Source organism: Mustela erminea, chromosome 6 (assembly GCF_009829155.1).
Source record: "Mustela erminea isolate mMusErm1 chromosome 6, mMusErm1.Pri, whole genome shotgun sequence".
In the NCBI taxonomy this organism is placed as follows: Eukaryota; Metazoa; Chordata; class Mammalia; order Carnivora; family Mustelidae; genus Mustela; species Mustela erminea.
Window position 1 is genome coordinate 99,940,129 of NC_045619.1, and position 22,117 is coordinate 99,962,245.

General features: G+C 39.5%; 1 protein-coding gene across 1 annotated transcript; it reads right to left on the bottom strand.

The window, feature by feature from the left end:
• Nucleotides 1-4,595: 4,595 nt before the first annotated feature.
• On the bottom strand, nucleotides 4,596-6,783 carry LOC116594029 (zinc finger protein 410-like). The gene has a single exon (XM_032348870.1). It carries the CDS (start codon nucleotides 6,593-6,595, stop codon nucleotides 5,159-5,161), a length of 1,437 nt encoding a protein of 478 aa, XP_032204761.1. The 5' UTR covers nucleotides 6,596-6,783; the 3' UTR covers nucleotides 4,596-5,158.
• Nucleotides 6,784-22,117: the final 15,334 nt, after the last annotated feature.

A 22,117-nucleotide genomic window follows, 5' to 3' on the forward strand; every position in this document is an offset into this window, starting at 1 on the left:
GAGAAGATGCTATCAGATATTAATTAATCACCCAGAAGAGATTTTTACTGATTAGCCATGACAGGATATGGATATCATTCCATCAGGTTTTCTGGGAAAAGCCAGATCCTGGCTTCCTAAGATAACCCCTGGAAATATGGCTGCCAGGATCCAAAGACATCTGAACTGTCCTTCAGATCACTTTACTTTGGTGCGGCAGCAGCTTCCTGCAATGTCTCTCTGGATCTGGGCTGAAAGATCTCGAGTTAGTAGTTCACTTTTCATTAACCAGGTGACTTTTGCTAATAGGAATCTTTGATTTCCACAGTGTGCTTGATCTTAGAGCTTGTACTATCTTTCCATTAGAAGGAAGGGTAAACAAAGTAGCATATTCCATTAGAAGGAAGGGAAAATAAAGTAGCACGCAATTATCACGACATTTCTGAGCCCACTTTTCATCTACAAGCAAGGGTAAAAGAGAGCCTTTGCCAGGAGATGTACCTACTCTGTGCCCTCACTGTTACTACTGATGCAGATCTTGCTTCAAACTAACTTGCCACAAAACCTGTGTCTAATGTGTCTGACTTCTCTGCCTGCCTCCAAGAGTGAAGAGTTTGAGGAGATTATCAGGTGGATGCTGATAACATGTGTAGGGGATGAGAGCAGAGAGATCTAGATACATAACTTTGTTTACAGCATTGCTCCTGCTTGGAATCCCACTCTTTCTAAAATACTCTAAGTGAAGCATCTTGTAGTGATGCCATAGAACTGGGAGTCAGATAGATGGAGTGCAAATCCAGGATTTGTCAAATACTAGCTCTTTGACCTTTGGCAAATTACCAAACATACAAACAAATCTTAGTTTTCAAAATTTTATTAAAAGGGGAATAATTATACTTAACAAAGAGGACTGTCATAAGATTCAAAAAAAATTTTTTTTTTAATCTGGGACAGTGCTTGTTGTATATTAGGCATTCATCAAATGTTTGCTTTCATACAGAATCGCTCACCCCATGAAACTCCTGACCATGCTTAGCTCACTGTGATCATTAGTAACTAGTATTTGTGTAGTGCCTTGCAGGTTATAAACTTTGAAAATCTGATTTCTTATTTGCTGCAGCAGGAGAGAAGGGGCAGATTCTTTGAGAAATGTACCCATCACAGATAGAAAGTGGTGGAGTTGGGTTTCAGGAGTGCAGTGTCCAGCTCCAAATTCTGTATATTTACTATAATAAAGCATGGCCTCTCAAGTATGTTTTTACTACTCATTTGGGCCTCATTACCCATTGCTTTATACTTTATATTTATAAACTTTATATAATATATATAATATATACTTTATTTATATACTTTATTTAATTTATATTTATATACTATATAAATATAAATATTTATATATATATTTATATATATATATATATTTATATATGCTTTATATTTCGTGGGTCTTTCTGGGTGTTTCTGTTCTCCAGTGAGTTAGAAATAGGCACGATGTTTTATGAATCTCTGTAGCCCTCACAATACCCTGCTTAGTGTCTGCTCTGAGAAAATATTCAATAAAATTACACTGATCTATCAGTGAGGGCTTTTTGGTTGTAAACAACAGAAAACATGATTGTGGCTAACCTAAACAGGAGGGAATCTACTGAAATTCTTGCATGCTCTCATAATTTATGGGAAGCTGAGAAACGAAACCAGACACAGGCTCACCTGGAGCTGCTCTGGAGATAGAAGCACAACATGGGGCACATCATGGACAAATGTGTTCAGGACCCTGCTACTTGGGGGAAAATCAAATGGTAAACATTTCTAATTTCTGTTTCACCAGCTCAAGGAGAAAGAATTTAAATGGCCATTTTGGGACATGGGTATGTCCCTTGTCTAGGGGAAGCTAGGGCATCTGAATAGAGTTCCTCCAGACCATATACAGTGGGGTAGAATTAATTCCTCAAAATGAAATTTGGGTGCTATTGGAAAGGAGAAATGGGTACTGGGAAGCTAGTTTTTCAGCCCTCAAAATCATACAAGGAGTCTCCTACAAGTGACTAATTGAATTGTTTTTAAAAGCCTTGCTCATTGTTTTCAATTCTGCATGGATCCGGGAAAGTATTATGAGGAAACACAGGCAAAACAAGATTAAAGGATTTGCTCTAGGCTACTCAGAAGTTAAGTAATTCAGTTCAGATTCAAATCCAGACTAGGAATCTCAGATTTTTCTCACTAAATCATTCTGTATCTTAACATCAGGGTCTTTATATCATAACTTAATTATGAATTGAAACATACAATATGGTGTGTTCAAAGCATATTTCAACATCTTGTTCCACTTGCAAAATACATTTCAGAGCCTAATAGCAAAGGACTACAACAGAAAAAAATACTACTCATTAGTATATGGTAATTGATTTACATGGAAAAAATGAAAGGATATTCCTGCCACAGATATAACCATAAGTAATACATCATATGAATAACCTAAGTGCTATATATTTCTGAATCTATAGAAAGGAAAAAGAGTTTTCTCAGTGTATTTAAAAATCACTTCAAAGAAACCATAAAGCTGGTATAATAGATTTACATATTTATAATTAATAATAATATGGCAATTTTTCATTCATGTGTCTAGGTAAAAAAATCATATTTGCATAAAGAGATTTTATGTTATTAACAAACTTTTCAGTAGGGATAATTAATGATTTAAAACCTACTAGCAATCTTTGTATCTGAGACTCTAGACTTCTATAACCCAGCTCAAGGAATCAATTTTCCTAGAGTTTTGAATGGGAAAAGACAAATATTTCCTCATATATCTAATGCAATGACAGCCAGGGACCTCTGCTTGATGGGGGACTTAATTTTTTCAGGGGACCAGGAGGACAACTAATACCATGAACGTAGCAAAAAAACCCACCACCAGCAACTAATGTCTGTTGGATGTTCAGCTACACATCTGGTAAGCTCTTCAAAGAAATCAGTGCCTCCAACACTCATGATGACACCATTGGCTTTGAATTTTAAAACTATACTTTAGTTAAGAATCTTTTTTGTTTCTACTTTGAAAGATAGTTCTGTACAAAGACCATTGAGAGTGCTCAGCACAAAGGCAGAGGCTCTGAGCTTCCTTTAAAGGCTCTTGGATGATTTAGGGATGCGGAAGGAAAAAGATAGAAGCCTTAGCACATCAGAGTGCATTCCTGAAGATGCTCTACCTTGGGGCTGGTTTACATCAGATTTTGAACATTCTCATTTATGTGTGTCCGGTAAGTAGAGTGATAATCAGGACACTGGGCTCTGGGTGCTAGCTCCAGAACCCTCCACACTGGGTGGAGTTCTATCGTTTTCATTTGTCCATAGGATGTACCCCCCCAACTCCGCCCAGAGTTGTTCTGTACTATGGGTCTTCTGCCTTCACAGATGTTCTTATTCAGTGCTTCATCTGTTTCTTATTTTCTCTAGGCACTCTCTTATGCTCAACCTATAACTGATGGGTTTTTAAAATTCAAGTATAATTAACATATGATGTTACATTAGTTTCAGGTGTACAATATAATGACTCAATAATTCTGTACATTTCTCAGTGCTCAAAATAAGTGTACTTGTAATCTCCTTTATCTCCCTTATCTATTTCCTTCATCTATTATCTATTTATCTATTTATCTTTATGTATTTATCCTTTATCATCCTCTCCCTAACTCCGCAACCACCAGTTTGTTCTCTGTATTTTAGAGTCTGTTTTTTTGTTTGTCTCTTTTTTCTTTCTTTGTTTATGTAATTTTTTTGGCGAGTGCTATTCTTTGTTATAGTTTTAAATGGTTCAGAGAAATGAATATGTACATTTATCACTCCCAAAGGAAAAGAATACACATTCCATCTAATTACACACACACACACACACACACACACATACTGTGTGTGTGTGTGTGTGTGTGTGTGTGTGTGTGTTCGCCAAAGGAAACATTGCCCATTTTATGGATGAGGAAACTTGAGAACTTGAGGTTAAGTCCATGACCAAAGTATAGCTAGACAAGGATGAATTTGGGATTTGAATCCAGGTAGAGTATATCTTTGGTGAAGAATGTCCTTAGTGATTTAAATAATGAACACTTAATTTACTACCAAATAGCAAATGAAACACACATGAAGGATAAGACATAGAAGAAATTAATTCTTAGGGAAATTTCTGTTTTATACTTAACCATTAGGTTAAGTAAACACTAACATTAATACTCTTAACCATTAGGTTATATCTTGAATTCTTAAAACCACACAAATGAATGAAATCTATAAATTCACTCCCACGAAATGAGTGTGTAGGGGTATGTCTGAAGCCTGTGTGGGGGTTTAATAACTTCTCAACAAACTCTGAAAAATTAACATGAAGTATGTTGTACATTCAAGTTTTCATATCACTGCAAGAAAGGCTTTACTCTGTGATTCCTGGAAATATCTACTCAAATAACTCTCTAATTGGCAGCTACAAATCATGATACACTGGAATGCTTCTGAGAGAACGCTCTTCTTGGAAATAATTTCTTAAAAGGAAGACTGTTTTGGGGCACCTGGCTGGCACAGTCAGTAGAGCATGCAACTCTTTTTTTTTTTTTTTTTTTTTAGGGATTCAAGTAATTTATTTTTTTTGCAGCCCAGGGGCAGAGAGTCTCTTGCTCAGGTTGCTAAAGGGAGGACGCCACAGCAGAACTGACATCCCTCCCTTCTCAAAAGCAACAAGGCATCTTGAAAGCTCAACTTCTTGGTGAAGTTTTGTGGTTGGTGGCAGGACTTAGTTCATCCATATGAAAAGACAGCTGAGCCTGGGATGTAAATTCTTCAAAGGAAAATCCCTTTCTAAGAGTCACACCGAAGAAATTTCAGCCAACATATAATCAAATTCCCTTTTGGGAGAAGTCCATCCCAAAATTTCATAGTGGGAGGAGAGGTAGGTACAGTTACCCAGCCCACATTCACTGCTTTCGTCCTTGTCTGGATCAGATGTGGTTTGAAAAGAAGCGCTCCCACATTCATCATCTCTGTCCGGGAAGGTGAACAGAGGCAGAAGCGGGGTCCTGTCCTTCACAGATTCGTTTCAGTTCTGGCAGACCACGAGCCAGAAGCATCCTGTTCCCACTATGTGCACTCTGGGATCAGACAGAGCTCCTCTTCCAGGAGTTGGTGTCCATGCTCATGTCCGGCTTTCAGTTAATTCTCCTTGGTTTAGTAACTCCTGTGGATTTACAGCAGTTAACACAGAAACCTCATAGGATTGCCTCCCTGACTGCATGGTCACCAAGTGATGTGTCACATTAGGCACTGAAGACAGGGGATGCGGGGATCCTTCAGCAAGCACCTCATCATCAACTCCTAGGATAGAATTGGTATTTGGTAGGTTCAAGGACTCTCCTCCAAGGCTGGGCTGGGGGTTCATAGGCACCAGGTTTTTACTGGTTACTGAAGCCTCTTCAAGCAAACTACTGCCCATTAGTGGCTCAGCGGTTTGCTCCTGGTCTTGACTCCCAGCTGCTCCCAGCTGCAAGTGATGCTTTCTCATGTGCACGTTCCTACTCCCACTCTGAGAGAAGGTCTTCCCACAGACTTGACACTGATGAGGCTTCTCTCCTGAGTGAACCACCAAATGTTTTCTCAGACTAGAATACTCAGCAAAGGAACGGCCACATCCTTGGGCTTCACACAGGAAAGGCTTCTCTCCTGTATGGATGTGCAAGTGGTTCTTCAGATTTCCAGCTGTAGTGAACTGCTTACCACAGCTAGACTCGGGGCACACAAAGGGCTTCTCCCCGTTATGGGTCCTCATGTGCACCTTCAGTCTCTGCAGCACATAGAAGCTTTTCCCACAACCTTCTGCAGGACAGAGGAAAGAGCGGTCATTTCGATGCGTTTTGAGATGGTACTTGAAGTGAGCGGGCCACACAAATGTCCGGTCACAGCCTTCAACTGTACATTTGAGCTTCTTTTCCACTTGAGGAAGGGGCCCAGAATCTTTGGGCTGCCCATCACCAGAACTGAGGTGGACATTTTCTCCATTGCTGCTGGTTTTTGCATTCTTTGCCAGCTGTGCACGAGTAGCAGCAATCAAACTATCATGAGCCAACTCCTGAACCCGGAGGAACCATGGAATGCTACTGTCCGTGCTCTCACCGGAGAGGAAATCATTCCCTGAATCCTCTGCCTCATCTTGTACAAATACTAAGTGCTCAGCTGAAGAGCCCAGACCTGCTCTTGTTAGGTTAAGAAGAATAAAAGAAGTGCTATCACTCGGCTGTAGATCTTGCAACAAGCTAGGAGACTGTGGAGTGGACAAAAACTCCGGGGACTTCTGTACAGTCTGAGCCCTTGTCTCCTCTCCGTCTGGGCCCACATTCACCTGAAGGCTTCTCAACACAGCTGAGGAGGGGACCTCCTTGGAGGAGTTTGTATGACTTGGAGTATCATCTGGTAACATTAGCCGACTGCATTCTGGGGCCTCAGTCACTGGAAGGAGGGACAAGCAAGTAATGTCTTTAGCTTCTGATTCTACTAGCCCCTGTCCCAATGGGATGGACGTATTCTGAACAAACTGTACCAGGAGCTCTGGTTTGGATTCTAACTCATCTGATAACATTGATTCAGCTTCCAAATCCCGTAGCTGTTCAGGGGACAGGTTAAAAATTTAACTCAGTCAAAGACACCTTCCTGTTATGCTCATATTCCTCTAGGAAATGCTATGCTTTTCCTGTAAGATGCTCTGCTGGGTGGGTAGTCAATTCAGCCTTCCCGTCCTGGGCAGCCCGCTAGCCGTCCCGAATTCCGAATTCCGTCCCGAATTCCGTCCACACACAGCGTCTTCCTGCTCCTGCCGGAAGCCTTTTTTTTTTTTTTTTATTAAAGATTTTATTTATTTATTTGACAGACAGAGTTCACAAGTAGGCAGAGAGGCAGGCAGAGAGAGAGAGAGGGAAGCAGGCTCCCTGCTGAACAGAGAGCCTGATGCGGGACTCGATCCCAGGACCCTGAGATCATGACCTGAGCCAAAGGCAGCGGCTTAACCCACTGAGCCACCCAGGCGCCGGAGCATGCAACTCTTGATCTTGGAGTCATGAGTTTGAGACCTACATTGACGGTAGAGTTTACTTAATTAAAAAAAAAAAAACTAAAAAAAAAAAAAAAAAAAAAAAAAAAAAGAGACCTAGTCTTTGACTACCAGTTCAATTAAAAAAATAAAGACGTTTTATTGATGAAAATTAAAGTTAAGCCTCAAACACATGGTTTTTAATTTTAGGTTGTATCAATACCTCTAGGAGGTAAGCAAGTTTGGTGTATTTTTAGGTGTACAATACAATACAATTTTTAGGTGTATTACCCTGGTGGAGAACTAATTTTCTAATAACAGAGGGAGCAATGAGCAGACATTTCTTCTTCTCCAAAATGAGCATGGATATGGTATGCATAAAACAAGTAAGCTTTATGATGTCATCTATCCTGAGATCTATTTAAGCAGTCTACACTGCTTACATAATTTTATTCCTTACTTTCCTGTTCAACATTATGTTGTGAACATTTCCTATATTGGTACAGTCCTTTAAAAATAATTTATTGAGGGGCACCTGGGTGGCTCAGTGGCTTAAAGCCTCTGCCTTCGGCTGGGGTCGTGATCCTAGGGTCCTGGGATTGAGCCCCGTGTTGGGCTCTCTGCTTGGCGGGGAGCCTGCTTCCTCCTTCTCTCTCTCTGCCTGCCTCTCAGCCTACTTGTGATCTCTGTCTGTCAAATAAATAAATAAAATCTTTAAAAAAAATAATTTATTGAGCTATAATTCACATATTATAAAATATACCTTTTTAAAAGGTATGATTCAGTGATTATTACCATATTTATAAGCATATTTATTAGCATATTTATATATTCTGGAAGCTTTATCCCCTCAGAAAGATCCCATACCTCTTAGCAGCAGTTCTTCATTCCTCTCTCTCTGAAATGCTTGGCAATCTCTCATGTATTTTCTTTCTCTGGAGCTGCCTGTTCTGGACATTTGATATAAGTGTAATCATATGACACATAGTCTTTCATGTCTGATTTTTTTACTTAGCATGATATTTTCAAAGTTCATCCATGTTATAATATGAATCTGTACCTCATTCCTTTTTATGGCTGAATAATATTCCATTGTATGGTACAGTCCTTTTTTAAAAAAATATATTATTTGTTTATTTGAGAGAGAGAAATAGACTGCTAGAGATAGAGAGAGAGAAATTGAGAGAGAGAGAGAATGAGCAGGGGGAAGAGGCAGAGAAAGCAGCAGGAGAAGCAGACTCCCCACTGAGTAAGGAGCCCATTGTGGGGCTCAATCCCAGGACACTGGGATTCTAACCTGAGCCAAAGGTTAGAAGCCAAAGAAGCTTAACTGACTGAGCCACACAGGTGCCCAGGTATAGTCCTTTATTTATTTATCTATCATTTATTTATTTTTATGGAGATATAATTGACATAGTACAACATAGTGATTTGATATTTATATATACTGCAAAATGATCACCACAATGTCTAGTAAGTATCCACGCACAATTACAAATTTTCCCCCTTGCAATAAGAACTTTAAGATGTACTCTTTAAGCAACTTTCAAATATACAATAGTCACCATGCTGTATGTTGCATCTTTATGATTATTTTATAACTGGAAGTTTGTACCTTTCAGCCACCTTTATCCATTTCGCCCACCCTCCATCCTCTACCTCTGACAACCGCTAATCCATTCTCTGTATCTATGAATTCAAAAAAAATTTTTAAGTGAGATCATACAGGATTTGACTTTCTCTATCTGACTTATTTCACTTAGCATAATAGCATAGTGCCTTCAGGTTCATTCATGTTGTCACAAACGGCAAGATTTCCTTCCTTTTTTAATGGCTGGATAATATTCCATTCTGGGTGAGTGTGTGTGTGCATGTGTGTGTGCATGTGCATGTGTGTGTGTGTTTATACTACAATTTTTTTAATCCATTCATCCACTGAAGGACATTTAGGTCATTTCCATGTTTTGACTATTGTAAAAAATGCTGCAGTGAACATGGGGATATCTTTTTGATTTAGTGTTTTCATTTCCTTTGGATAATACCCAGAAGTAAAAATTGCTGGGTAACATGGTAGTTCTATTTTTAATCTTGTGGGGAACTACCATACTGTTTTCCACAGTGGCTGCACTAATTTACCTTCCCACTAACAGTGCACATGTGTTCCTTTTTCTCTACATCCTTGGTAACACTTGTTATTTCTTGTCTTTTTTATAATAACCGTTCTACCAGGTGTAAGGTGATATATCATTGTGATTTTGATTTGCATTTCTCTGATGTTCAGTAATGTTGAGCATCTTTTCACATACCTGTTGGCCTTCTGTATATTTTTGTGAAAAAATGTTTATTCAGATCCTCTGCCCATTTGTCAGTGAATTGTTTGTTTTTTTGCTGTTGAGTTGTATGAGTTCTTTATATTTATATTTTGGATATTAACCTCTTATCAGATATATGATTTGCAGATATTTTCTTCCATTTTGTAAGTTGCTTTCTCATTTTGTTGGTTTTCTTTGCTGTATAGAAGCTTTTTAGTTTGATTTAGTCCCCAAATTCTCGTATTTGTTTTCATTGTCTTGACATAGTCTTTTTATTTTTATTTATTTATTTTTAATTAATTAATTAATTTTAAAAATAAACATATAACGTATTTTTATCCCCAGGGGTACAGGTCTGTGAATTGCCGGTTTACACATTTCACAGTACTCATCATAGCACATACCCTCCCCAATGTTCATATCCCCACCACCCTCTCCTGTCCCCTCTGCCCCCCAGCAGCCCTCAGTCTGTTTTTTGAGATTGAGTCGTTTATGGTTTGTCTCCCTCCCAATCCCATCTTGTTTCATTTTTTCTTTTCCTTCCCCCCAACCCCCCCATGTTGCATCTCCATTTCTTCATATCAGGGAGATCATATGATAGTTGTCTTTCTCCGATTGGCTTATTTTGCTAAGCATAATACCCTCTAGTTCCATCCACATTGTCGCAAAAGGCAAGATTTCATTTCTTTTGATGGCTGCATAATATTGCATTGTGTATATATACCACATCTTCCTTATCCATTCATATGTTGATGGACATCTAGGTTCTTTCCATAGTTTGGTTATTGTACACATTGCAGCTATAAACATTCGGGTGCACGTGCCCCTTCAGAGAACCACGTTTGTATCTTTAGAATATATACCCATTAGTGCAATCACTGGGTCATAGGGTAGGTCTATTCTCAGTTTTTTGAGGAAGCTCCACACTGTTTTCCAGAGTGGTTGCACCAGCTTGCATTCCCACCAACAGTGTAGGAGGGTTCCCCTCTCTCTGCATCCTCACCAGCATCTGTCATTTTGTGACTTGTTAATTTTAGCCATTCTGACTGGTGTGAGGTGGTATCTCATTGTGGTTTTGATTTGTATTTCCCTGATGCCGAGTGATGTGGAGCATTTTTTCATGTGTCTGTTGGCCATCTGGATGTCTTCTTTGCAGAAATGTCTGTTCATGTCCTCTGCCCATTTCTTGATTGGATTATTTGTTCTTTGGGTTTTGAGTTTGCTAAGCTCTTTATAGATTTTGGATACCAGCCCTTTATCTAATATGTCGTTTGCAAATATCTTCTCCCATTCTGTCAGTTGTCTTTTGGTTTTGTTCACTGTTTCCTTTGCTGTGCAAAAGCTTTTGATCTTGATGAAATCCCAATAGTTCATTTTTGTCCTTGCTTCTTTTGTCTTTGGCGATGTTCCTAGGAAGACGTTGCTGCGGTTGAGGTCAAAGAGGTTGCTGCCTGTGTTCTCCTCAAGGATTTTGATGGATTCTTGTCTCACATTGAGGTCCTTTATCTATTTTGAGTCTATTTTTGTGTGTGGTGTAAGGAAGTAGTCCAATTTCATTTTTCTTCATGTGGCTGTCCAATTTTCCCAGCACCATTTGTTGAAGAGGCGGTCATTTTTCCATTGGACATTCCTTCCTGCTTTGTCGAAGATTAGTTGACCATAGAGTTGAGGGTCTATTTCTGGGCTCTCTATTCTGTTCCATTGATCTATGTGTCTGTTTTTGTGCCAGTACCATGCTGTCTTGATGATGACAGCTTTGTAATAGAGCTTGAAGTCTGAAATTGAGATGCCACCAACTTTGGCTTTCTATTTCAATATTCCTTTGGCTATTCGAGGTCTTTTGGGATTCCATATAAATTTTAGAATTGTTTGTTCTATTTCTTTGAATAAAATGGATTGGATTTTGATAGGGATTGCATTAAATGTGTAGATTGCTTTAGATAGTAGACATTTTCACAATATTTGTTCTTCCAATCCATAAGCATGGAACATTTTTCCATTTCCTTGTGTCTTCCTCAACTTCTTTCATGAGTACTTTATAGTTTTCTGAGTATAGATTCTTTGCCTCTTTGACTAGGTTTATTCCTAGGTATCTTATGGTTTTGGGTGCAATTGCAAATGGGACTGACTCCTTAATTTCTCTTTCTTCTGTCTTGTTGTTAGTGTAAAGAAATGCAACTGATTTCTGTGCATTGACTTTATATCCTGACACTTTACTGAATTCCTGTACAAGTTCTAGCAGTTTTGGAGTGGAGCCTTTTTGGTTTTCCACATATAGTATCATATCATCTGCAAAGAGTGATAGTTTGTCTTCTTCTTTGCTGATTTGGATGCCTTTAATTTCTTTTTGTTGTCTGAGTGCTGAGGCTAGGACTTCTAGTACTATGTTGAATAGCAGTGGTGATAACAGATATCCTTGCCGTGTTCCTGACCTTAGCAGAAAAGATTTCAGTTTTTCTCCATTGAGAATGATATTTGCGGTGGGTTTTTCATAGATGGCTTTGATGATATTGAGGTATGTGCCCTCTATCCCTACACTTTGAAGAGTTTTGATCAGGATGGGGTGCTGTATTTTGTCAAATGCTTTTTCAACATCTATTGAGAGGATCATATGGTTCTTATTTTTTCTTTTATTAATGTATTGTATCACATTGATTGATTTGCAGATGTTGAACCAACCTTGCAGCCCTGGAATAAATCCCACTTGGTCATGGTGAATAATCCTTTTAATGTACTGTTATATCTTATTGGCCAGTATTTTGGTGAGAATTTTCACATCTGTGTTCATCAAGGATATTGGTCTAGTAACTCTCTTTTTTAATGGGATCCTTGTCTGGTTTTGGGATCAAGGTGATGCTGGCCTCATAAAATGAGTTTGGAAATTTTCCTTCCATTTGTATTTTTTGGAACAGTTTCAGGAGAATAGGAATTAGTTCTTCTTTAAATGTTTGGTAGAATTCCCCCAGGAAGCCGTCTGGCCCTGGGCTTTTGTTTGTTTGGAGATTTTTGATGACTGTTTCAATCTCCTTACTGGTTATAGGTCTGTTCAGGTTTTCTATTTCTTCCTGGTTCAGTTGTGGTAGTTTATATGTCTCTAGAAATGTATCCATTTCTTCCAGATTGTTGAATTTGTTGGCATAGAGTTGCTCATAGTATGTTCTTATAAATGTTTGTATTTCTTTGGTGTTGGTTGTGATATCTCTTCTTTCATTCATGATTTTATTTATTTGGGTCCTTTCTCTTTTCTTTTTGATAAGTCTGGCCAGGGGTTTGTCAATCTTATTAATTCTTTCAAAGAACCAGCTCCTAGTTACATTGATTTGTTCTATTGTTTTTTTAGTTTCTATTTCATTGATTTCTGCTCTGGTCTTTATGATTTCTCTTCTCCTGCTGCGTTTAGGCTTTCTTTGTTGTTCTTTCTCTAGCTCCTTTAGGTGTAGGGTTACGTTGTGTATTTGAGACCTTTCTTGTTTCTTGAGAAAGGCTTGTACCGCTATATATTTTCCTCTCAGGACTGCCTTTTTTGTGTCCTACAGATTTTGAACCATTGTGATTTCATTACCATTTGATAATTTGACTACTTCTTTGCCAATTTGGATGCCTTTAATTTCCTTTTGTTGTCTGATTGCTGAGGCTAGGACCTCTAGTACTATGTTGAATAGCAGTGGTGATAATGGACATCCCTGCCGTGTTCCTGACCTTAGCGGAAAAGCTTTCAGTTTTTCTCCATTGAGAATGATATTTGCGGTGGGTTTTTCATAGATGGCTTTGATGATATTGAGGTATGTGCCCTCTATCCCTACACTTTGAAGAGTTTTGATCAGGAAGGGATGCTGTACTTTGTCAAATGCTTTTTCAGCATCTATTGAGAGTATCATATGTTTCTTGCGGATGTTGAACCAACCTTGCAGCCCTGGAATAAATCCCACTTGGTCGTGGTGAATAATCTTTTTAATGTACTGTTGAATCCTATTGGCTAGTATTTTGTTGAGTATTTTCGCATCTGTGTTCATCAAGGATATTGGTCTATAGCACTCTTTTTTGGTGGGATCCTTGTCTGGTTTTGGGATCAAGGTGATGCTGGCCTCATAAAATGAGTTTGGAAGTTTTCCTTCCATTTCTATTTTTTGGAACAATTTCAGGAGAATAGGAATTAGTTCTTCTTTAAATGTTTGGTAGAATTCCCCCGGGAAGCCGTCTGGCCCTGGGCTTTTGTTTGTTTGGAGATTTTTAATTTTTAAGGGTTGAACCGCTATATATTTTCCTCTCAGTACTGCCTTTGTTGTGTCCCACAGATTTTGAACCGTTGTATTTTCATTATCCGTTGTTTCCATGATTTTTTTCAATTCTTCTTTAATTTCCCGGTTGACCCATTCATTCTTCAGAAGGATGCTGTTTAGTCTCCATGTATTTGGGTTCTTTCCAAACTTCCTTTTGTGGTTGAGATCTAGCTTTAGAGCATTGTGGTCTGAAAATATGCAGGGAATGATCCCAATCTTTTGATACCGGTTGAGGCCTGATTTAGGACCGAGGATGTGATCTATTCTGGAGAATGTTCCATGTGCACTAGAGAAGAATGTGTATTCTGTTGCTTTGGGATGAAATGTTCTGAATATATCTGTGATGTCCATCTGGTCCAGTGTGTCATTTAAGGCCTTTATTTCCTTGCTGATCTTTTGCTTGGATGATCAGTCCATTTCAGTGAGGGGAGTGTTAAAGTCCCCTACTATTATTGTATTATTGTTGATGTGTTTCTTTGATTTTGTTATTAATTGGTTTATATAGTTGGCTGCTCCCACGTTGGGGGCATAGATATTTAAAATTGTTAGATCTTCTTGTTGGACAGACCCTTTGAGTGTGATATAGTGTCCTTCCTCATCTCTTATTATAGTCTTTGGCTTAAAATCTAATGGATCTGATATAAGGATTGCCACTCCTGCTTTCTTCTGATGTCCATTAGCATGGTAAATTCTTTTCCACCCCCTCACTTTAAATCTGGAGGTGTCTTCGGGCTTAAAATGAGTTTCTTGGAGGCAACATATAGATGGGTTTTGTTTTTTTATCCATTCTGATACCCTGTGTCTTTTGACAGGGGCATTTAGCCCATTAACATTCAGGGTAACTATTGAGAGATATGAATTTAGTGCCATTGTATTGCCTGTAAGGTGACTGTTACTGTATATGGTCTCTGTTCCTTTCTGATCTACCACTTGTAGGCTCTCTCTTTGCTTAGAGGACCCCTTTCAAGATTTCCTGTAGAGCTTGTTTGGTGTTTGCAAATTCTTTAGTTTTTGTTTGTCCTGGAATCTTTTAATCTCTCCTTCTACTTTCAATGATAGCCTAGCTGGATATAGTATTCTTGGCTGCATGTTTTTCTCATTTAGTGCTCTGAAAATATCATGCCAGCTCTTTCTGGCCTGCCAGGTCTCTGTGGATAAGTCAACTGCCAATCTAATATTTTTACCATTGTATGTTACAGACTTCTTTTCCCGGGCTGCTTTCAGGATTTTCTCTTTGTCACTGAGACTTGTAAATTTTACTATTAGGTGACGGGGTGTGGGCCTATTCTTATTGATTTTGAGGGGTGTTCTTAGCATCTCCTGGATTTTGATGTTTGTTCCCTTTGCCATATTAGGGAAATTCTCTCCAATAATTCTCTCCAATATACCTTCTGCTCCCCTCTCTCTTTCTTCTTCTTCTGGAATCCCAATTATTCTAATGTTGTTCCGTCTTATGCTGTCACTTATCTCTCGAATTCTCCCCTCATGGTCCAGTAGCTGTTTGTCCCTCTTTTGCTCAGCTTCTTTATTGTCTGTCATTTGGTCTTCTATATCACTAATTCTTTCTTCTGCCTCATTTATCCTAGCAGTGAGAGCCTCCATTTTTGATTGCACCTCATTAGTAGCTTTTTTTATTTCAACTTGGTTAGATTTTAGTTCTTTTATTTCTCCAGAAAGGGCTTTTATATCTCCCGAGAGGGTTTCTCTAATATTATCCATGCCTTTTTCAAGCCCGGCTAGAACCTTGAGAATTGTCATTCTGAACTCTAGATCTGACATATTACCAATGTCTGTATTGATTAGGTCCCTAGCCTTCGGTACTGCCTCTTGTTCTTTTTTTTGTGTTGAATTTTTCCGTCTTGTCATTTTGTCCAGATAAGAGTATATGAAGGGGCAAGTAAAATACTAAAAGGGTGGCAACAACCCCAGGAAAATATGCTTTAACCAAATTAGAAGAGATCCAAAATCGTGAGGCGGGGATAAAGGGGATAAAAAGAGGTTCAAAAAGGAAGAAAGAAAAAAAAAGAAAAAAGAAAAAAAAAGAAAAGAAAAGAATTTTAAAAAAGAAAACACCTAAGAAAAATGTAAAATAGAAAAAATATATATATTAGATAAACTAGTAAAAAATCATTAAAAAAGAAAAAGGTAACAGTTAAAAAAAAATTTTTTTTACCCGAAGGCGAGAAAAAAAGAAAAAAAACAAAAAATGAAAAAGAAAAAAATTAAATTAACTGCAAGACTAAAAAAAATCACAGGGACAAAGCCATGAGTTCCGTGCTTGGCTTTCTCCTCCTCTGGAATTCTGCTGCTCTCCTTGATATTGAAACGGCACTGCTTGGTAGGTGAACTTGGTCTCGGCTGGATTTCTTGTTGATCTTCTGGGGGAGGGGCCTGTTGTAGTGATTCTCAAGTGTCTTTGCCCCAGGCAGAATTACACTGCCCTCACCCGGGGCCGGGGTGAGTAATCCGCTCGGGTTTGCTTTCAGGAGCTTTTGTTCCCTGAGCGCTTTCCGTAGAGTTCCGGAGGATGGGAAAACAAATGGCGACCTCCTGGTCTCCGGCCCGGAGGAGTCGAGAGACCAGGGCTGCATTCCTCAGTGCGCCCTCAGAGAACAGCGCCCAGTTACTCCCGTCTGCCTGACCTCCGTCCACGCTCCGAGCTCACCGAGCCTGCGACCGGTTCAAGGTAACACCGAGCTGCGAGCTTACTGTCGGCTCTGTCTCTGTAGCCGGCTTTTCCGTTCCAATACCCGCAAGCTCTGCGACACTCAGACACCCCCGATCCTTCTTGACCTTTCGGGACCTGAGGCCACGCTGACCCTGCGTGGGCTTCGCTCCGGTTTAGCCTCTGGAGCGATGTCCCTCAGTGGAACAGACTTTTAAAAGTCCTGATTTTGTTCGCGGTTGCTCCGCCGCTTGCCGGGAGCCGGCCCCTCCCCCTGGGGTCTATCTTCCCGTCGCTTTGGATTCACTTCTCCGCCGGTCCTACCTTTCAGAAAGTGGTTGTTTTTCTGTTTCCAGAATTGCTGTTCTTCTTCTCTTCGATCTGCCGTTGGATTTTCAGGTGTTTGCAATCTTTAGATAAGCTATCTAGCTGATCTCCAGCTAGCTGAAGTAGTCTCAGCCTGCTACTTCTCCGCCATCTTGACTCCTCCCCTTCTCTTTGTTCCTAAGACTTGTAAATTTTACTATCAGGTGACGAGGTGTGGACCTATTCTTATTGATTTTGAGGGGTGTTCTTAGCATCTCCTGGATTTTGATGTTTGTTCCCTTTGCCATATTAGGGAAATTCTCTCCAATAATTCTCTCCAATATACCTTCTGCTCCCCTCTCTTTCTTCTTCTTCTGGAATCGCAATTATTCTAATGTTGTGTTGCCTTATGGTGTCATGTTGACTCGTTCCCCTTGACATAGTCTATTTAAACATTATTTTTAAACATTATTTTTAGTGACCACAAAATATTGGAACATACCATTGTTAATATTATTCTATGGAAATTTAAACTGTTCTTTCCTTTGGTTTCTATTTATATCATATGACATGACCTTCAAAATCCCTACAATATCCTGAAGAACAGTAGTGTTTTTGCGTTGTCTTGGCAGTGGACATATATTAATCATTCAGATTATGGCCACGTTACAAGTGGCCACATTACTAGTATGTAATTTTCTCCTTATATTTAGAATTCTTTTCTTAGGATACATTCCCCTAAGTAGAATAGTAGAGACCTTGGCTGTAGATATCTCTGAAGGAAGTCAGGTTAAGGGAAAGAAGAAAATCACAGATACTAATCAGTGGCTTGTGCCCCTTCTCATGTGAGAGAGCCCCAAAAGCCATTTAAAGGACTGATGGTCCCGCAATAGAAAAAGGACACAACAGCTAGTAATATGACCCCCATTTAAAATATCCAGGCTCGCGGTGCCTGGCTGTCTCAGTTGGTGGAGCATGCAATTCTTGATCTCAGGGTTGTGTGATTGAGCCCCACATTGGGTGTAGAGGTTACATATATCTAAAAATAATAATAATAATAATTAATTAATTAAATTAAAAAAAATCTCCAGACTATTATAGCAAGAGGAAAGAGAAAATAGAGAACTACTGAATATCATTAGTGTTCAAAGAAATTAAACTTTAAACAATGAAATATAGCACTTTTCATGTTTCAAATGGGTGGACACGGAGCAAATGTAATATTCAATGCTTTGAAGTGTGGGGCCATTCTTGGGACACGTGGGTGGCTTAGTTGGTTATGTGCCTGCCTTTGGCTCAAGTCATAATCCCAAGATCATGGGATCAAGTTCCATGTTGGGCTCCCTGCTCAATGGGGAGCCTGCTTCTCCCCGTACTTATTTCTCCCTCTGCCTGCCACTCCCCTGCTTGTGTTCTATCTCTCTGACAAATAAATAAATAAAAATCTTAAAAAAAAAAAGAAAGAACCGTGGGCCATTCTTTTATAATGCTGTTATGTATATACATGGGAACACATTTTCTGGATGGCAATTTGAGAATATATAAAAAATATTCTCATGTAATAAGTCTACTACTTGCAGTCCAAAAAATTAATCAATGAAGCAACACAAAGACTTATCTCCCAAGATGTTCATCTTGACATTATTTATCAAAGCAAAAGTTAGAATTCTCCTAAATGGACAATAGCAATATGTTTTCTCTTCTTTATTTCATTTCTAAATTTTCTTTAATAAGTATGTATTACTTTTATAGAGAGAAAAATAATAACTAGAAAATTAAAAAAATCATTAGGTTGTTCAGGTGTTAACACAAAATATGGGTTACTTCTGAATCACATGGCCATGATCTGAATGATTAATGTATGTCCACTGCCAAGACAAGGCAAAAACACTGTTCTTCAGGGTATTGTAGTGTTTATTTAGAAGGTCATATCGTATGATAAATTAATTTCAGTAGTCACAACAAAATTAGAGGAATTTTCCATGCAACCAATTTTCCATTCTCAAAATTGTCCCATTTTAAACTGTCTAAAACATTCGGATACAATCAAAGAATGTTGTCCCTTAAGTAAATTCAGAAAATGTGTTTGGATCTCTATGAACTTTCTACATTTAAAGGAAATTTTTTAAAAAGCTAAATTCTTATGTAAAAAGAGGAAGGTGACTTAAAGAAAGTGGATCTAGCCAGATATCTAAAAGAAAGAGAAAGATGAGAAAGGCTTGCAAGGAATAGAGCTATTTTAATATATTTATTATTTCCTTAAAGTTATGATTCTAAAAGGTCATATAATTATTTCTATTTCATATGAGTGATGCTTTAAAAAAATTTAAATTCAATTAGTCAGTATATACTATATTATGGAATGATGCCTTAATAATTGCTCTGAAGATCCTTTTAATGTTGTTTGGTTTGTTAAGAAAATATTCACAAACCGGGAAGAGTCAAGATGGCAGAGAAGTAGCAGGCTGAGACTACTTCAGATAGTAGGAGATCAGCTAGATAGCTTATCTAAAGATTGCAAACACCTACAAATACAATGGCAGATCAAAGAGTAGAAGAATAGCAATTCTAGAAACAGAAAATCAACCACTTTCTGGAAGGTAGGACTGGTGGAGAAGTGAATCCAAGGCGATGGGGAGATAGACCCTGTGGGGAGGGGCCGGCTCCCGGCAAATGGCGGAGCAACAGAGCACAAAATCAGGACATTTAAAAGTCTGTTCCGCTGAGGGACATCGCTCCAGGGGCTAAACCGGGGTGAAGCCCACACGGGGTCAGCATGGCCCCAGGTCCTGCAGGGTCACAGAAGGATCGGGGGTGTCTGAGTGTCACAGAGTTTACAGGTATTAGAATGGGGAAGCTGGCTACAGAGACAGAGCCAAGGAGTGAGCTCCCAGCTCGGGGTTACCTTGAACCAGTTGCAGGCTTGGTGAGCTCGGGGCGCGGCTGGAGGCCATGGAGATGAGAGTAATTGGGCGCTGTTCTCTGAGGGCGCACTGAGGAGTGGGGCCCTGGGCTCTTGGCACCTCCGGGCCAGAGACCGAGAGGCCGCCATTTTCATTCCCGTCCTCTGGAACTCTACAGAAGGCACTCAGGGAACAAAAGCTCCCAAAAGCAAACCCAAGCAGATTACTCAGCCTGGCCCCTGGTAAGGGCGGTGCCATTCCCCCGGGGCAAAGACACTTGAGAATCACTACGACAGGCCCCTCCCCCAGAAGATCAACAAGAAATCCAGCCAGGACCAAGTTCACCTACCAAGGAGTGCAGTTTCAATACCAAGGAGAGCAGCAGAATTACAGAAGAGGAGAAAGCAAAGCACGGAATTCATTTCTGCCCATGATTCTTTAGTCTTGCAGTTAATTTATTTTTTTTTCTTTTTCAATCTTTTTTTCTCTTCTTCTGCTATTTTTTTAAACTTTTACCCTTCTCAATTTTAATGTTTTTTTAACTAGTTTATCTAATATATATATATATATATATATATATATATATATATATATATATTTTCTTTTTTACACTTTTTCATTATTTGTTTTCTTTTTTTAGTTGTTTCTTTTCTTTTTTTCTTTTTTCTTTCTTTCTGAACCTCTTTTTATCCCCTTCTTCCCCCTCATGATTTGGGAACGCTTCTGATTTGGTTAAAGCATATTTTCCTGGGGTTGTTGCCACCCTTTTAGTATTTTACTTGCTCCTTCATACACTCTTACCTGGACAAAATGAGAAGGCAGAAAAATTCACCACAAAAAAAAGAACAAGAGGCAGTACTGAAGGCTAGGGACCTAATCAATACAGACATTGGTAATATGTCAGATCTAGAGTTCAGAATGATGATTCTCAAGGTTCTAGCCAGGCTCGAAAAAGGTATTGAAGATATTAGATAAACACTGTCGGGAGATATAAAAGCCCTCTCTGGAGAAATAAAAGAACTAAAATCTAACCAAGTTGAAATTTAAAAAGCTATTAATGAGGTGCAATCAAAACTGGAAGCTCTTACTGCTGGGATAAATGAGGCAGAAGAAAGAGTTAGTAACACAGAAGACCAAATGACAGAGAATAAAGAAGCTGAGGAAAAGAGAGACAAATACTGGACCACGAGGAGAGAATTTGAGAGATAAGTGACACCATAAGGCAACACAACATTAGAATAATTGCGATTCCAGGGGGAGGAGTCAAGTAGGCGGAGAAGTAGCAGGCTGAGACTACTTCAGCTAGCAGGAGATCAGCTAGATAGCTTATCTAAAGATTGCAAACACCTGAAAATCCAACGGCAGATTGAAGAGAAGAAGAACAGCAATTCTGGAAACAGAAAACAACCACTTTCTGAAAGGTAGGACCGCCGAAGAAGTGAATCCAAAGCGACAGGAAGATAGACCCCGGGGGGAGGGGCCGGCTCCCGGCAAGCGGCGGAGCAACCGCGAACAAAATCAGGACTTTTAAAAGTCTGTTCCGCTGAGGGACATCGCTTCAGAGGCTAAACCGGGGAGAAGCCCACGCGGGGTCAGCGTGGCCTCAGGTCCCGCAGGGTCACAGAAGGATCGGGGGTGTCTGAGTGTCGCAGAGCTTGCGGGTATTGGAACGGAAAGCCGGCTACAGAGACAGAGCCGACAGTGAGATCGCAGCTCGGTGTTACCTTGAACCGGTCGCAGGCTCGGTGAGCTCGGAGCGTGGACGGAGGTCAGGCAGACGGGAGTAACTGGGCGCTGTTCTCTGAGGGCGCACTGAGGAATGCAGCCCTGGTCTCTCGACTCCTCCGGGCCGGAGACCAGGAGGTCGCCATTTGTTTTCCCATCCTCCGGAACTCTACGGAAAGCGCTCAGGGAACAAAAGCTCCTGAAAGCAAACCCGAGCGGATTACTCACCCCGGCCCCGGGTGAGGGCAGTGTAATTCTGCCTGGGGCAAAGACACTTGAGAATCACTACAACAGGCCCCTCCCCCAGAAGATCAACAAGAAATCCAGCCGAGACCAAGTTCACCTACCAAGGAGTGCCGTTTCAATATCAAGGAGAGCAGCAGAATTCCAGAGGAGGAGAAAGCAAAGTACGGAACTCATGGCTTTTTCCCTGTGATTTTTTTTAGTCCTGCAGTTAATTTAATTTTTTTCTTTTTCATTTTTTGTTTTCTTTCTCGCCTTCTGGAAAAATTTATTTTTTAACTTTTACCTTTTTCTTTTTTAACGTTTTTTAACTAGTTTATCTAATATATATATTTTTTCTTTTTTATATTTTTATTTGTTTTCTTTTTTTTAAATTCTCTACTTTTCTTTTTTTTTCTTTATTCATTTTTTTTTCTTTCTTCCTTTTTGAACCTCTTTTTATCCCCTTTATCCCCACTCACGATTTGGGATCTCTTCTAATTTGGTTAAAGCATATTTTCCTGGGGTTGTTGCCACCCTTTTAGTATCTTACTTGCTCCTTCATATACTCTTATCTGGACAAAATGACAAGACGGAAAAATTCAACACAAAAAAAAGAACAAGAGGCAGTACCGAAGGCTAGGGACCTAATCAATACAGAC

Coding starts and splice junctions, on each gene's coding strand:
- LOC116594029 (XM_032348870.1), bottom strand. CDS start 6,595: ATGTTATCAGATGAGTTAGAATCCAAACCAGAGCTCCTGGTACAGTTT.